The 12,576-nt window shown below is 41.8% G+C and overlaps 1 protein-coding gene across 7 annotated transcripts in view; it reads left to right on the top strand.

Moving 5' to 3' along the window:
- Dtl (denticleless E3 ubiquitin protein ligase adapter) overlaps window positions 1–8,841 on the top strand; it is a 39,023-nt gene extending 30,182 nt beyond the window's left edge. For all 7 annotated transcript variants that reach the window (XM_087581069.1, NM_001427431.1, XM_087581070.1 and 4 more), the window contains 2 exons: window positions 5,017–5,846; window positions 6,909–8,841. In XM_087581069.1, coding sequence (XP_087437195.1) covers window positions 5,017–5,846; window positions 6,909–7,007 — 929 coding nt within the window. In that variant the 3' untranslated portion in view covers window positions 7,008–8,841. The remainder of the gene's footprint in view (window positions 1–5,016; window positions 5,847–6,908) is intronic.
- Window positions 8,842–12,576: the final 3,735 nt, after the last annotated feature.

Here is a 12,576-nt window from a genome sequence, read left to right as displayed (position 1 = left end):
GCCTTATTCCCCTTGACCTACTTCTCCAGCCAGCACCTGCTCTATTACTGTTTCTTTAACAGAGATCTCACAGCACTGTTGAGGCCAGAGGTTCTCAGTCTGGGCTAGGCATCAAAACCACTTGTGGAGCTTTTGAAGGGTTTATATTTTGCCACTCATGGGTTTTTTTAAGTAGTGGGTGGAGGTCAACTCTTTGTAGTTTCTTAAAGTTCTAGGTAAGTCTGTTATGCAGCCAAGATTGAGATGCTCTGGTCTAGGCATTAAATGACAAGATGATTGATTATCCTAATGGCAAATATACAGAGCTCTGACTATTGAAGCTCAGGTGTTTGTTGTCATTTGATTAGACATCAGGGTAATTATTGTCAGTTTCCTGGTGCTTCCGTCAGCACCTTAACCATTATCAGCCATGAAGTTTCACATTGTTTAACAATTCTTACTAAACACAAAGTCCTGGTCCTCCTCCTGGTCTCACTGTCAAGCTTAGGAAGCAGATGTAAAAATGATCTGATAGCTATCCTGTAACCCTTTCTTCTGGCTACATCAGTGAAGGGTTTAAGGAACCATGTCTTCTGTGAGAGGGCAGCTATATGTGAAGTTAGTGTTATTAGGTCCTTGAAACATGGGGATTTTTGCCTTGCAAGGAAGGGGCCAAAATACACATGAACTGAGAGGGTATGATCGTGTGAAGCTGTTGAGAGGAGCAGTGAGCAGTGTCCTGTTGCAGGATCCTGAAGTATATGCATAAGACTGAATGGTTGGGTCCAAGTGGCTCTCCTTTGACTATAAAGAAGCTACAGGCTGAATAGTAGTGCACTCTAAAAGTGTTTGAAAGAACTGACTTTAAGAAGCCAGGGTGGGGGGCTGGGGATTTAGCTCAGTGGTAGAGCGCTTACCTAGGAAGCGCAAGGCCCTGGGTTCGGTCCCCAGCTCCGAAAAAAAGAACCGAAAAAAAGAAAAAAGAAGCCAGGGTGGAGTCTTGCTTGTAGGGCAGGGTTGTAGCTCCATGTGTGGCAGTCTTTTGTCTACTTTGTCCAATTTGCACAAAGCCCTGTGTTTGATCTCTACCACCAGAGAGAGAGAAGAAGGGAAAAGTCTTCAGAACAGCAGCTTAGTCGGCCACATGTAATCAATCAGACCTCACACGTGGTTTGTCAAAGACTGACATTCAAAAGTTAAATAAAAAATAGTGGGTCATTAAGTGAACACACATTGTTAGAGAGGGCAGTACACCTGAGTTCTGAAAAACAGTTAACGAGAAAAGGAAGAGCAAGGGCACAACATGTATGCGTAGGTAGCATGATCCTTAGTGCATGGTTGGGTTTTTAAACTGCGTGTGCATTTGCATGTGCTAGTAAACACATGGTAAATGTCGGCATGTACAAACACAGGAAATGAGAATGTTGATGAAGGCTCGCTGTTTTCCTTTACCCTGCTGGGATTCTTCGCTCTAGGATTTCATCGTTTGATATTTAGGTAGTACTTAAAAACAAAATTTTAATTTGCCCAAAGTTTTGCTAGTAGTCCTAACCCCCGCCTCCCCCACCATCTCTTCAGCCCAGGTTACATTTTCTAACAGTCAATGAAATTAAATCAAAGCCTTGGATAACTATTCTTTACCCCATTTATGCACCCCACTGAATTCGGTATGTTGCTAGACATGTAGTCTTTCAGGACTTCCTATACAATACATACATGGGCTGTTTAAATGGAGGAGGTGGTTATCAACCTGAACTGAGCAGTACAGCCAATGACAACTTCCTGCTTCTTGCCATAGCCATAGTGTCTGTGTTCAAATCCTGGAGCCAACATCCTTTTCCTAGCAGCTTAGGACAGTGATGTTTCCACCTATGACTTTACTGAAGAACAAATTCACTTTAGACAAGCCTAAGCACTTGCTTAAGGACAAAAATTAAAGGGAAAGTATCAAATTCTTGTCTTGAGCTATCAAGATGCCTTACTGGCACTAACCAAGCCTGACAACCTGACTTTTTTATGCACATGGTAAGGAAGAGACCAGTTCCCACAAAATACCCTCTAGCATGCACGCATGCACACACACACACACACAAACACAATAAATGTTTAAAAAGTTAATAATTTAAAAAAAAACTTTGATTCAAGACAATACTAATAAAATAGTGAGGAAAGATTATTTTAACACTTGTAAAACTTTATTTTTGCTGAGTGATTTATTACTTTTTCTTTTTAAAAATACTTTTATGGGGGGTTTTGTTTTGATTTTTGTTGTTTTGGGGTTTTGTTTTTTGTTTTGTTTCTGTTTGTTTTGGTTTTCTTTTTTTAATGAGTATTTTGCCTGCGTGTATATATGAAGAGGCCAGAAGAGGAGGGGAGTTGGACCCTCTAGGACTGGAGTTAACAGACATGAATACTAGGAACTGAACCTAGGTACGCTACAAAGTCAGCCAGTGCTCTGAACCACCACCTTCATCTCCCCACCCCCGCCATCTCTTCAGCCTAAATTACATTTTCTATCAGTCCATTAGGTTTACCTTTCATGTAAATGAAATTTAGTAATTATCAGAAAGACTGTGACTGAGAATGTATCAGTGTTTCGGTGTTTTGTTTTTTTTTTTCTTGTTACTTAATTTGGAAAGCTCAAAAGTAAGTGAAAAATACAGGATTAGCTGTTTGAGTTTATGTGGGCAGAAGCATAAAATATGTAAGGATTCTCAGGAAATACTTATTGTGTGTGGAATTAGGACACAGACCTGTCCAACAAGCTTGATTTGCTTTCCAAAGAGCAGGGGCTGAATTCTGAGTGTTCTTTGGCATTCTTTGACTTGTGAAAATGAGTAGCCATTTGTAAAGTAAGCCGGAAAGCTGATAACCTCATTATATCACTCCTTGTGAGGATAAGAGGTTTCCCTTCACAGATGTGACAAGATAAATTGTGTGGGTCAGCCCAAGGCAAGTACTGAGTGATTGTGCCAAGTGTTAGGTCTGTGAGTTTGTGTTGGAGAACCTGAGGCCTTCAGATGTTCACAAGAACAGTGCCACGTAATGTAGAACTAAGATAGCACTAACAACCTGCACTCCTGTTACAGTGCACCATGCTACATGTTTACGGTTACTGCACCTGTTTCTTAGTGTACTGCCAGAAATGTCGGTGGGACCCTGCATTCATGTGAGAGTAAAAGAGACAGGATCTCATGTTAAAATGTTTTTAGCCTAGAAAATTTCAAATGAGCAAAATGCTACTAGTAAACATTTGTCAGAAGACATTTCAAAAGGCATGTTAAAAAATGTTACATGCCACTAGTCGAAGGAAGATATAAATTCCGTCCACAACGACACAGGCCCGCCTCAGCTGTTAAAAGGCATGGTGTTGAACTCCTGTGATCCAGAAGGTTAAGGAAATCCTTAATTTAAGGTCAGTCTGGGAATATGGTAAAACCCTGTCCCAAAGCGAACTAACATACAGGGTAACAAATGTGGTGAGGAGGTACACTATCAGTGCTCCTATAAGTTATTTCTACTGCTTTGGGAAAATGGGACAGCAATTTCTTTTTAAAAAATTAAAAATAGAGCTTCCATATGATCCAGCAATCCCACTTTTGGGTACATAGCCAGAGGAAGTTCTCAGTGCGTAGAAGAAACACCTGCATTCACATAGTCACTGCAGGCTATGCATAATGTCCAAGATGCAGAATCAGCATATGCTAAGTGTGGTCACAAGAAAATAAAGACAGTTGTTTATAAACAGTAAGACACTGCTTAGTGAGGAAGTTTTAGATTGGAGGGAGGGATCAGATTTTTTTAAAACAGGGTTTTACTATGTAACCCTAATTGGCCTTTAACTCATGATCCCTTGGCCTCAGCCTAAAATAAAGACTAGAGTTAGGAAGAAGACATCATCTCCTCATCCTCTTCTTCCTCCTTCTCCATACTTCTGTCATAAAGATATGAGAAACTGTTTTGTCTTTAAGATTCATTTTTATCTATGTATGTGAGTATATGTCACCTACATGCAGTTGCCTGTGCAGACCAGAAGTGTCAGATTTCCTAGTGTAGGAGCTGTAGTAAGTGGCCAGATGTGGGTCCAACATGCATATTGGGGAAAAACTCAGGCCCTCTGAGAAAAGCAACAAGCACTCTTAACCACTGAACCATTTGTTCAACCCGAGACCCTGTCTTAAAAAAATAACATAGGGCTGGAAAGATTGCCCGGTGGTTAAGAGCACTGGCTGCTCTACCAAAGGACCTGGGTTCAAATTCAGGCACCCACTTGTTGCCTAACAACTCTGCTTCCAGGGGATCTGACACCTTTTTCTAGCCTCTAAGGGTACCAGGCATGCATAGGGTTCACAAACATATGCAAGCAAAACACCCATAAGCCGCCCCCCCCCCCCTTTTTTTAAAGGAGAACTGAGTGTGTGGTGGTGCATACCTTTAGTCCCAGCACTTGGGAGCTGAGGGAGGTGAATATCTTGACTTTGAGCAGGACAGCCAGGGCTACGTGTAAAACCCTGTCTTTAAGAAAAAAAAGAAATCCAGAATAGAATGGTGATGACCAGGTGCTTATGAGAAGGGCAGATCAACAAGTGGGGGAAATTATCTAAAGGATATAAAGTTTTGTGTGCATACAAGCAGAAACATGGGAAAGCTGGCATGGTCACTACAATTAGCAATAGTGATACACTTGAAAACTGCTGGGAATACATTGATAAGTGTTCCTCAGGAGGTGATAGAGTATGTCAGCTCTATTTAATCACTCTACAATGTATGTATATGTCAGAATGTCACGTTTGTTCCCAAATTCATAGGATAAAAGGGACAACTGTAAAATGTATATTTTTACATCGGGGGCTTAGGAAGCTGGCAGTTAGACATGGGGAGGAAAAGTGCTAGGAGGGTATGGTAGAAATGGAATGATCTTAGCTATCTATTTACCGGCAAGCCAACCCTTAGATGACGTTAGATGTGTCCCTTGATGAAAAATCCAGACTTGGATATCATTTGCTCTCTGATTTCCATGCTCTTCTTCATTTTCAGTATCGGCACCAAATAGCCTGAGCACCCCTGCCAAAGCCCCCAGGTCCCAGTGCAGCCCATCTGCTTCCTCTCCTTCATCAGCTCGTACTCCAAGCTGTGCGGGAGACCTCCCCCTTCCCTCAAATACCTCCACCTTCTCAGTCAAAACCACTCCGGTCACGACCCGTTCTCCAGTCAGCAGAAGAGGTTCCAGCTCTTCTGTGTCTCCCAAGCCACCCTCATCTTTCAAGATGTCACTTAGAAACTGGGTGACCCGAACACCTTCCTCATCACCACCTGTCACTCCACCTGCTTCTGAGACAAAGATCTCATCTCCGAGAAAAGCCCTTATTCCTGTGAGCCAGAAGTCATCACAAGCAGATGCTTGCTCTGAATCTAGAAATAGAGTGAAGAGGCGTCTCGACTCGAGCTGTCTGGAGAGTGTGAAACAAAAGTGTGTGAAGAGTTGCAACTGTGTCACTGAGCTTGACGGCCAAGTGGAGAGTCTTCATTTGGATCTGTGCTGCCTTTCCGGCACCCAGGAAGTCCTTAGCCAAGATTCTGCGGGTCCTACCAAATCAAGCAAGACGGAAGGTACTGGCACGAGCATCTCAGAGCCCCCTTCTCCTGTCAGTCCTTTTGCTTCTGAAGGCTGTGGACCACTGCCTCTTCCTTTGGGACCTTGTGGAGAAGGATCTGAAATGGTGGGCAAAGAGAATAGCTCCCCAGAGAATAAGAACTGGTTGTTGGCCATGGCAGCCAAACACAAGGCGGAGAATTCATCCCCAAGAAGTCCATCATCCCAGACACCCAGTTCCAGGAGACAGAGTAGAAAGACGTCACCAGGCCCGGTAAGCCTGCAGTGTGGGAGGATGCATGTCCTATTTGAAGGGGACCAAATGCAGTTCTCAAGATTGTCTGGACTCAGATTAATAGCTTTGTGCTGAATTATTCGACAGCCATTAGTCCATTAATCCCTTTACCTGCTCATGTTCCTCAGTCTTACTACTTGACTCACTAAAACCTTCCTTTCACCATCCATAGTGGAATTCAAAAATATCTCTCCTGGTAGACAGCATGGCTTTGCTTTTTTTTTTTTTTTAAGTAAATTTTATTCTTGGGAGACTTGCCAACATCCATAAGTAGATTTTCAGCTTGTAGTTGCATTTTATGTTCAAAATGAAAGTTACATATTTCGAAGCAATTAAATTACAGAATCCTTGGGTTTTTAATTTATTTTGATTTGTTAGCTTTCCCTCAAGTCTATGGTTGTCTTGCATAGAGCAATATTCTGAACACTTATTTCTAAGGTTCACTGTTCATTGACTGACATGACATTTAATTATTGTGGCAGAAATAGGTGAGCTTTGTAAAGCCTAAGCCTGGTACAGACAGAAGCGGCTGAGCATTGGGTGATTCCTGCAAAGCGCCAGCAGGGCAGCAGAGAGCTACTGCTGTCCCTCAGGGTGAAGTCCTGGGCTCACACGGCTCTGCTCTGAGTTGAGAGGAGGATGGAGAGGAACCCAATCCATACTTAGAGGCAGAAGCGAGGCGTCTTTAGTCCTAATGTGCAAGTGTCCTGCCCATTTAATGTCCTTAACCTGGCCTGTGCTTCTGGGACAGGGAATAGGGATATATTTTCAGCTATTTGCTACAGAAAATGACATTAGTAGGAGTGTTCTTCTGTGCTCCTAGCCAAAAATTTGTCATCAGTGTCCCTTTGTCCCTCACGTGTCTATTTAAGTTTTGGGTTTTGTTCTGTTTTTTGTTTTGGTTTTGGTGGTTTTACATCTTATATTGATTGAGGGGCTGATTTTGATTTGCTCAAGAGAAAGGCAGTTAGGACCTAGACACTTGCTGTGAGGACTTGGAACTTTAACTTGGGGTGTCTCTAACTCTTGGTTTTCTTCTAGGTCACCATTACCCCCAACTCCATGAGGAAGATATGCACATATTTTCGCAGAAAGACTCAAGATGACTTCTGTAGTCCTGAACATTCAACTGAGTTATAAATTCTAATCTCAAAGTTTGATGAACTTGGGTCTACAAAGATTTTTTTAAAAACCTTTAAAATCTGGTCTTTAAGAAAATGGTCATGTTTTGATTTTGGAAAAAAGTTCTAATACTCTTTGGCAGACCTAGTCAAACCCCACTGTGTATAGACACAGCAGCCTGGGTGAGTGCTGTATCCAGTTCACGGGGCGGCTTGTCCTCTGCAGTCTGTGATAACCACATCCAGCTCATGGATGCAGAAAGCCAGGCATGCTTCTATGGCTATGGAGAGTGTCCACTAGCCCAGCATAGGGCCCATCTGTGAGGCCAGTCTGAAGTCATCCTTTGCAGAAGGTAGATGCCTTAAGCAATCGTGAGCTTATTTGAAATACATAATTTGTTCACTATACTTTTGTGTGTGTGTTTCTCAAACTGTATGAAGATGTGATATTCATGGAGTACATTCATACTGTTTTCATGGACCGTATTTTGAGTTGAGGTCGTGATTATTTTAAATGCGGTGATCAATGTCATGTCTTTGGAGAACATAGGAGAAAACAACAGAGAGCTGGATTTGTTTCCATGAAAGCTGGGGAGGTCCCATATTTTTTTTACCAGATTTCTATTACAAACCAGCATCACTCATGTGTGGGGGAGGCACTTTCTTGAGAGGGATCCTTTATAAAATCAGTATACACTAAAACCAGAGTCTACATTTAAGTGTAATTCTCAGTTTTCTAGGTCTGTGACTTTTTTAAAATGCCATTAGATTTTTAAGATAAAGTAATTTCTTACTAGTGTTTTTTATAAAAGACGATACTACAAAACTGAAAATCTAGAACCTGGGTTTTTTTGTTTTTTTTTTTTTTCTTTTTTTCAAAAGGCACTGGCCCTCTAGTATATTGGTAAGCAAAAAATAAACACAGCACTTTATCTAGACAGTGCACAGAGTGTGACAGCTGACTCTAAATAGTATTTGAAATTCTGCAGCCTCTGCCTTAAATGCTACATGTGGGTCCTCATGAAATGAGCATCATGCCTCCCTTTGCAGACTCCTGGAGAGGAAGAAACTATGTTTGAGAAAGGCATTCATTCCCTTACAATTAGGACAGAGTTTGTTCCATTCAAATCTCTGGGGACTGGTTAAACTTTATTTCTATTATGATTTTTAAATCTTTTATTAAAAACTTTAAGTCCTTTGAGATTGTAAATTAAGCTTATAAAACAAACCAAACTGAGATTAAGTAATAAGCATTGGTTTTCGGTAATTTTATTCAAAAAAAAATTAAAGGAAGTCAGATTAGTCAGACCACATACACACACACACACACACACACACACACACACACACACACACAGAGAGTGGCTTTCACTGAGTGCTGGATGTCTGCAGTAATGTTAGCGTTTTGAGCAGTAGGCAGTGGGAAGAAATTTTTAATAACGCAGAACTGCCAATAATGTTGCATATCTGTTGCTCTGAGAGCAGGTAGTGGTGGTCAGTAAAGCAGATGACTTGTGTCTGTGTCTGGAGGCACTGCCAGGTGAAGCTGGGGTGAGCGGCTGTCAGGAACTCCAGGCTGTGCTTGAAAAGTAGTCCACAGATGGGTGTCCAAGGTTATGTGTAACGAAGTAGTGATTATCCCTGCTGTGTGATTTTCAGCTGACCCTGAATAATAAGCCTTTTACCTTGTCTGATAGTGTCCTTTCCTAAGCTTTTTACAGTGACCTGAAAGCAATCCACACAAAAGGAAGTAATCATCTGAGTCCCTTCTGCTTGCTTGTAGAATAAAATGTGTTTGTTTCCAAAGGTATAATCTAAGAAAGAGGTTCTAATAAATGTTTTATTTCATCAAACCTTGAATGTTTAAGATGGTTTGGGTTACTTGGCGTTCTGCTTGGAAAAGAATGACCCCATCGTCTCATTTGAATGACTGGTCACCTGGAAGTAGAAATGTCTGAAAAGATTATAAAAATGAGGAGGTGTGACCTTTCTGGAGGAAGCGTGTTACTGGGGATGAGCTTTGAGGATTCAAAAGCCCATGCTAGGCCCAGTCTTTCTCCTCTACTCCCCACCCCCACCCCTTGGCCTATGGATCAGGATGTAGCTCTGAGCTACTGTTCCAGCTCCATGTTTTATCAAAGACTGGCTTTGACATTCAGGTAAACTGAGGTGGAATAAGAAAATGGCTAGAAAATGGGTTGGGAATTTAGCTCAGTGGTAGAGCACTTACCTAGGAAGCGCAAGGCCCTGGGTTCGGTCCCCAGCTCCGAAAAAAAGAACCAAAAAAAAAAAAAAAAAGAAAGAAAATGGCTAGACTAAAAGCTGATAGCTTCTGGTAATTAATTCCTGCAGATAGCATCAGGAGATTAGAAAAAGAAACTTAACTACTTGGGTCAGCCAGAGTGCCTGGGAGACTGAACTCTTAAGAAAGCAGACAAGAAACAAAAGAAAAGAGAAGTCCTGCATACACACTCGGCAGGCCTAACCACCAGTTCCATCAATTTCACAAGTGTACGCATCTATATGTACACATATGCCTGCATCATGTATATGTACACACACATATGGTGGATGGAGCACAGCCCCAACAGTCAGACTTCATTTTTTCTCAGCCTTTATATAGCTTCTCAGATAAAAGTTACCTATGTTAAAAAAAAGTGCCTCATAGATAAAGTGTTCCATGAGGGAGTTACAACAGGACATTGTTCAAAGCAGTGTTTCATTCCGAGTTCCTAAGTCCGAAGCAATAGTTTACATGACCTTACTTTATCACAGTGTACACCCATGGCCTCATCCTTGGGCCTGACCTATAATAAATGAAAGTTTGTCCTTGATCATTAATTTATTCCAAGACTATTTTTCTTCATAGTACAATTTATGTGCTTTTATTTAGTGTGTGAGAGCTCATTGTGCTCGTATATATCTTTGGCAAAACAACTAAAACCATCTCCTAAGACTTTTCTATCTTTTAACTTCCTAAATTTATTTGAACCAAGTCCAGAATTCTATAAAATCATTGGATCATCTAAACATTAATTCATGAAAGTACATCTTCATGTTGACTCAGCAGGGAGTCTACCCTATGGTGTGGGCTAATGTCCGGGAATCAATCATAACAGACTGTAGGCAGGAAAGGTCTTTCTTTGCCCAATTACATGTCAGAAAAATGAGGACTACAGCGATGACAAGCACGAGAACGCACATCAGCACCAAGAAGCAGCCCTTCAGTTCACCCATCTCAGCCACACAAAACTGTAGGCCCTCTCCAGGAGACTTGCTTGCATGGCTTCTGCCGATGTATGCTGCCATGCTTCCTTCCACGATAACTGGCTAAGCCTGAAACTAAGCAGGCCCCCTGCACCTCCCAGTTAAATGCTTCATTGAGTCTTCACAGCTATAGAACAGTGTCTAACACTTGGTAAAGGAGAGTAGGTAAAAGGTAGTTCTTTGTGGAAACAAGCACTTTGATCCCAAACTTTTCTGTTTGGATACATTTCAAGCAGTGTGGCTATGCAAATACTAGTTTCTTTTGGCTCTTTCAAAGCCTTTGTTGTAGTTGAATAAGTCTCTTAAAATGTCTCTCAATGTGTAGCTGCCTTTGTGTTAAGGGATCAGCCAGCAACCTCTTCCCTACCCCTTATTAAAACTGCACTAAACTGGGCAGTAGTGGCACACATCTTTAATCCCAGCATGCAGGAGGCTGGTCTGATTTACAAAGTAAGTTCTAGGACAGCCAGGGCTGCACAGAGAAACCCTGTTTCAAAAACAAACAAACAAAAAAAAATAACCTGCACTAACACTTGAGTACATTGTGGATAGGAAGCATATTTACTGGTGTGTATTATGGGGCCCACCATCACATGCTCTCCTTGATACACATATTCCTTTCCCACACATATTTTATATTTTTTTACAAACATTTTAGCCTATGGCCATATTCTTTTTTTTTTTTTTCTTTTCTTTTTTCAATTTTTTCGGAGCTGGGGACTGAACCCAGGGCCTTGCGCTTGCTAGGCAAGCGCTCTACCACTGAGCTAAATCCCCAACCCCTATGGCCATATTCTTACAGAAGTCGCATGTAAGTAGTCTCCCATAACCAGGCAGTGAAAACATCTCACAGAGAATGTAGGAAGGGAACCTCGGATAGTGTCTTAGGAAGCTAGGGTTAAACTGGCAGTCCTCAGAAAGGCTCAGTGCAGGCACTTGCTACTGCTCAGTCATCTTACTGTGGTTCACAAGGCTCCATGGGAACCCGTGCCAGATTACAGATCAACCAGTCGTCTTGCAAAGTCTAGACATAATGGAAAAAATCTTTGTGTGCTGGTCCTTTAGAAATTGGTTAAAAGTTAAAGGCAAGCGGGACACGTTTGTTTGAACTTGAAGTGAATTTAATGCTTCACTAGGGCTTTAGCCATTTTGTTGTCTAAAGCTTGTTTTTATGTGGGCCTATATTTGAGTGCAAGCTAGAGTGTGTATGGGATTATTACTAAAGAATGCTGTGGATAAACTCAGACTTTTTTGTTTTTGTGTATTTTTTTTTTTTTTTTTTTTTTTTTACTTCAGAGCTGGGGACCGAACCCAGGGCCTTGAGCTTGCTAGGCAAGCGCTCTACCACTGAGCTAAATCCCCAACCCGAAACTCAGACTTTTTTAAAAAAAAAATTACCTGGCTGGGAAGAGGACTCTGCATTAAGTGAATTAAGTGCTTCAAGCATAAGGACCAGAGTTCAGATCCCCAGAACTCACAAAATTGCTGGGTGTGGCACATGCCAACTGGGTGTGGAAGACTCTCCGTATTTTCAGCTCTAGGAAGAGAGAGTCCTAGGTTCTCAAAGAATATGGAAGAGAATGACCGAGGAAGAGTCTTGATGTCAGCCTTGTACTTCTATACACACAGATGCATGTGCACAAGAAAAAATGTATACATGTATGCCTTCTCTATACATATACGTGGTTTAAAGGTTAGCGTTTTTAGAGTACTTACAGCAATCATCAACACAACCGAGAAGTGCTGTATTCCTAAGGGCTTGTGTGGCTTCAAAAGCTCAACCCCCTTCCCTGCTATACCAGGAAAGGATTCAAGGACACAGGAATGTTCCACTTACTCCATTTCTCTTTGATTTCCCCTAACCTACCACAGGTCCTTTTCTGTCTTGACACAGATTTGTACTTAAGCCATTTTGTAGGCTTAGGAATAGCAGTGGTGCATTGCAAAATGCCCCTGATTGGCAAGCTTTCCATTTCACCTGAGTCCAAGGTGACACATAGGTTGTCAGTTATCACAGGAAGTTACTGTATCGGTGGTGCTTCATGACCTCAAGGCAACACTTGAGAGAAACAAAGATCAGATTGCCAAACCCCTTGAGTGAACCTGTTTGTGTCAAGGACCAATCATTTCCCTATAAAGATTTAGAATTTAGTCCCCTCCTGTTCATCAGTAGTTCTTGGATCTGAAATATCCCCTGGTAGACCTTGATCAAGGCTGGCCTGTGGTACTGTTGAGATGATAAAACCTTCAAAGGGCAGCCCTAGTGGGAAGAAGCTAGGTGAGTGGGGATCATGCCTTGAAGGGGACATTCAGATCCCAGG

Source organism: Rattus norvegicus, chromosome 13 (assembly GCF_021556685.1).
Source record: "Rattus norvegicus strain SHRSP/BbbUtx chromosome 13, alternate assembly SHRSP_T2T, whole genome shotgun sequence".
NCBI classification, from domain to species: Eukaryota; Metazoa; Chordata; class Mammalia; order Rodentia; family Muridae; genus Rattus; species Rattus norvegicus.
The sequence above is the reverse complement of the archived record's forward strand: the minus strand, read 5'-3'. Positions and strand labels throughout refer to the sequence as shown.